The 3,648-nt window shown below is 33.3% G+C and overlaps 1 protein-coding gene across 2 annotated transcripts; it reads right to left on the bottom strand.

Moving 5' to 3' along the window:
* Nucleotides 1–540: 540 nt before the first annotated feature.
* On the bottom strand, nt 541–3,059 carry LOC100187261 (protein FAM210B, mitochondrial). Of its 2 annotated transcripts, none has more exons than XM_002129493.5 (4): nt 2,756–3,058; nt 2,474–2,654; nt 2,306–2,405; nt 541–1,610 (listed from the first exon to the last, which is right to left on the bottom strand). In XM_002129493.5, the coding sequence occupies exons 1-4, from the start codon at nt 3,003–3,005 to the stop codon at nt 1,521–1,523; spliced, it is 621 nt and encodes a 206-aa protein (XP_002129529.1). In that variant the 5' UTR covers nt 3,006–3,058; the 3' UTR covers nt 541–1,520. The 2 variants fall into 2 exon arrangements, with proteins under 2 accessions (XP_002129529.1, XP_009859259.1); XM_009860957.3 differs by lacking the exon at nt 541–1,610 and adding an exon at nt 2,041–2,152 and having other exon boundaries at nt 2,756–3,059.
* Nucleotides 3,060–3,648: the final 589 nt, after the last annotated feature.

Below are 3,648 nucleotides of genomic sequence, written 5' to 3'. Positions count from 1 at the left end.
TATTATTACACATTTTTTAGCCAAGAGATGAGACCACCTATAAGCACATATTGCCAAATATTTCCAAAATCAAAAAAGATGACGGTTTTTGGGTAATACCACGAATTAGTACTATCATTCCTTCTTCAATTGACAACAACTTAATAAAATATAATAAAACACACGAGGAGTTATTTAGCGATCCGCACAACAGGTGAAATTTTACAAAATCGAAAATACACAGGATAAGATGGGACAGTTTAAAATCATTGTTAATTTTGATTAATAAGTGTATTTATAAATGGGAATATACGTAAATACCTCGAAATCATACTGTACGCTTTGAAAATTAGGTCTAAACATTCTTTTCCTTGCCCTACTGCTATAGTTTTTAACATGTTATCTAGAATTTCGTTTGACAAGTGTCCTATCTTCCCACACCCTACTATACGAATAGTGGCCTACGCAAAAACGAACTATTATTGTAAGGTTAGAAAATCAAATTTAAACATTCTGCCTTGTCACACTGCTATAGTAGCATTTAACCGAAGAAGAGAGGTGTGGAAGACGGGACGTTAAAATATCTATTTATGGGTACCCATTTGATAATAGAACAAACATATGTTACAATATTCTTACAGTTCAACAACGTGGTTTATTATCGGTTATGGAGAACAGACAAAGATTTTGTTTCTCCAGTTTTAGTGCTGGTCGCCCCATAAGGTTTACGAAGAGAAATCTTTCATCTTTTACACGACCCAGAACTGGAGTTATTTTAAGATTTCTTGAGCAATAGCTACTCGTGTTTGCTTTGAATCAAATTAGCGGAAGACGTTAGAGGTTAGACAATTGTGCGGATGGTGGTGCATTTTGTGTTCTCGCCGTAAACCAACACTGGACGGCCGCATCTTTCGCTTGTGCAGATTAGTCAATAATTTCACTCTTTTCTACCGTTTCTTAAAAACATCGGTCTTCACTGGGTTAATAAATGTTGGTTCTTTGTCGTCAATATGTGATTTTGAGTTAATGGTTTAGGGCTGCCGAACGGATTCCTGGCGTCGACGTCTCATCGTTCAGTTGTATACTCGTTTCAACAAACTACACAGGTACGACAACACTTGTTCATAATATCACGTTATCACCTCAACGCATTCATATTTTTTAGTTTGGTAACGAAATTAATTGTTGAAGTTCCAAAAAAACACTTGTCCACTAGTATTCCCTCTATATGTCTAACGTCATTTTAAAATTTCTAGGCTATAAATATATAATGCAAGATTAGCAAACAACACATCTACATTGAAATATATTACAAACAAAATGTCAGCATAAGTATTTCTTCATTATAAATGTACACTCACAGAAGTTTTAGTCTATTAGTACTATAAAACATAAACTTTGGCCTTCATTATAAAATTAAGGGATGAACTCAATAAACTTCAAGGCAGTGCATTCTGCTTACACTCAACCTTCCGGTAGCAAATTACCAATGAAGTTTCGGTATGCTAATTTGCAGCATAGAATGTTCCAGAAATTTAGTATTACTTCTTAAAATAACCAATTCTTCGAAAGTAACGGACTAACATGGGAACAGTTACCACAGTCAAACTGATTCGGAGCGGCATTATAACCTGAATAATATTACATACTGTTTGTGTTGTTTTGTTTAAAATAATGCAATACCAGTGGCACAAAATAAAGCCGAAGCATGTGTCTTATTGTTTCTTATATATTTACTGCAGAAGTTGTGTGTCCTTACCTTTACAACACTTCTTTAAACTAGGTAAACACCAGATTATACTGACTCGACATATTTTTAAACCTAATGTTAAACACAAAACTGACTTTTTTATAAAGAAAATGATACAGCAGGTACCAGTAAGACATAATGAACATTTTAATATAAAAAAGTTAAAAAATTTAACTAATAAGTAAAAAAGTACTGAGTAAGCATATTATGTAGCTATGTTCAATTGAAAATCAAAACATAATAAAGTCTATGTTTTACAATATTTTTTTTATATTCTTAAAGAAGAAGCATTCATTATACCAAATCAGAAATAAAATGTGAATTTTCTTTAATATTTTAGAACCTAGAAACGATCAAATTAAAGTGAGATTATTTCTTAAGGGAAATCCCATGCATTGCGCCACTGCCATTTTTTTTCTCCAGCTGTTAAATTTGCGGTTTATAATCTCATTTTTTCAAAAGCTGTTTCTTATTTTTAAACTTTGATGGTACGTTTAGATCAAATTTGAGCATATCTATCCATACACAAATTTTGATTTTTGAGGTTACTAGTTCACAATCAAAATTGAATTTTACCTTGTGTAATGTGTAAGCTATCAACAGGTTGGATGCTCCACCTAATGTTGATGACAATTCAATTCCCATCTTTCCGAATATAGCTACAACATCAATGCCACTGTAACATAATTTACCCATTAGTATAATGCATAATATTTTAATTAAAAAATATTAAAAGCATTTAACCTTGAAACAAGCAAATAGAAAAACCCCAACGAAGTCAGAGAAAGAACAATGTGTACTACACCGGCAAATCCTCCATATTGGGCAATAAGTAACTTGAGCTGCTCTGGTTTAGTTTGGTCTGTTACTTTGTTACTTGATGCATCATTACTCTTGTTGTGGTCTTTGTTGAAGAACCTTTGAACTGTATTGAAATAAGTATAACATACAGGTTAGCGATAGAGGGTCCTTCATCATTCATCTGATTAAAATAATTCTGACATATACCAATGTTGCTCCACTTACAATCTATTTTTCCAGCTGCAACTGATTTAACCTTCAAGGATGTGTTACGTTTGTTCCAATCATGTTTTACAGTCATAGAACTAAACTGCCTGCTGAACAACTTGTTGTTCTCTTTTGCATTAACTGTTGATAAAGACAAGCTTCCAAACGCTTTTGAATCGAGTGTAAGAGGAATTAAATAACGCCCCGTTAAACATTTGCAACTTAACGCTAAAGAACTGGCAGTTCTAAGCAGTAATTTGGTTGACATTTTTGGCTGCTTGTGAGGAATCCTCCCCCCTTGCCTATAGAAAAAACGAGAGACTAAAAAAGGAAAATCATTAGACCGTAACGGTATTTCCCCATAAAAATCATATACTAATAAATATATCAAATATTATTCACAGAAATAAAAAAGAGTAGAACGCGCAACTGCCCAAAACCGTGATATATTCTTTTTTCTATTCACGTGACCGCCAACTCCGTCCCCATTTCCTTTGGTCTCCATTATAAAAGATAGGCGCATAGTATTTTTGGAAGGTTTTAGCTGTTTATTTTAAAAACTACACCAACTACTCAAGTTTATTAGGCCAGTTTAGTTATTTAGCAGGTTAACGCTTACAGTTTACCCAAAGAGATTAAAACCAATGAGTGGAAACTCTGACGTAACAATGGGAAATTTGCTAATTTGTTTCGTACCCCGTCACGCTTCAATGCATCACGAAAAAGTCAAAAATATCGGTAACTAGGTACAATATAACGCATTTGAAGTCAACATATATATACATAGAAGAATTTCTAGTCGATATATTTAGTGATTGATAACGGAATTTTATTCGATGGCGAATGTTGCTGCTTACCGAATGTTTAATAAGGATCGCTCCATTATTTGTGTTACGACAAAGATGTCAAAA

This window comes from Ciona intestinalis, unplaced genomic scaffold, assembly GCF_000224145.3.
Source record: "Ciona intestinalis unplaced genomic scaffold, KH HT000589.1, whole genome shotgun sequence".
NCBI classification, from domain to species: domain Eukaryota; kingdom Metazoa; phylum Chordata; class Ascidiacea; order Phlebobranchia; family Cionidae; genus Ciona; species Ciona intestinalis.
Note: the sequence above shows the minus strand (reverse complement) of the source record. Positions and strands in the feature narration are given on the sequence as shown.

Coding starts and splice junctions, on each gene's coding strand:
- LOC100187261 (XM_002129493.5), bottom strand. CDS start 3,005: ATGTCAACCAAATTACTGCTTAGAACTGCCAGTTCTTTAGCGTTAAGT. Junction 2,655..2,755: donor TGCAGCTGGAAAAATAGATT/GTAAGTGGAGCA, acceptor ATTTCAATACAG/TTCAAAGGTTCTTCAACAAA. Junction 2,406..2,473: donor TTCTATTTGCTTGTTTCAAG/GTTAAATGCTTT, acceptor ATTATGTTACAG/TGGCATTGATGTTGTAGCTA.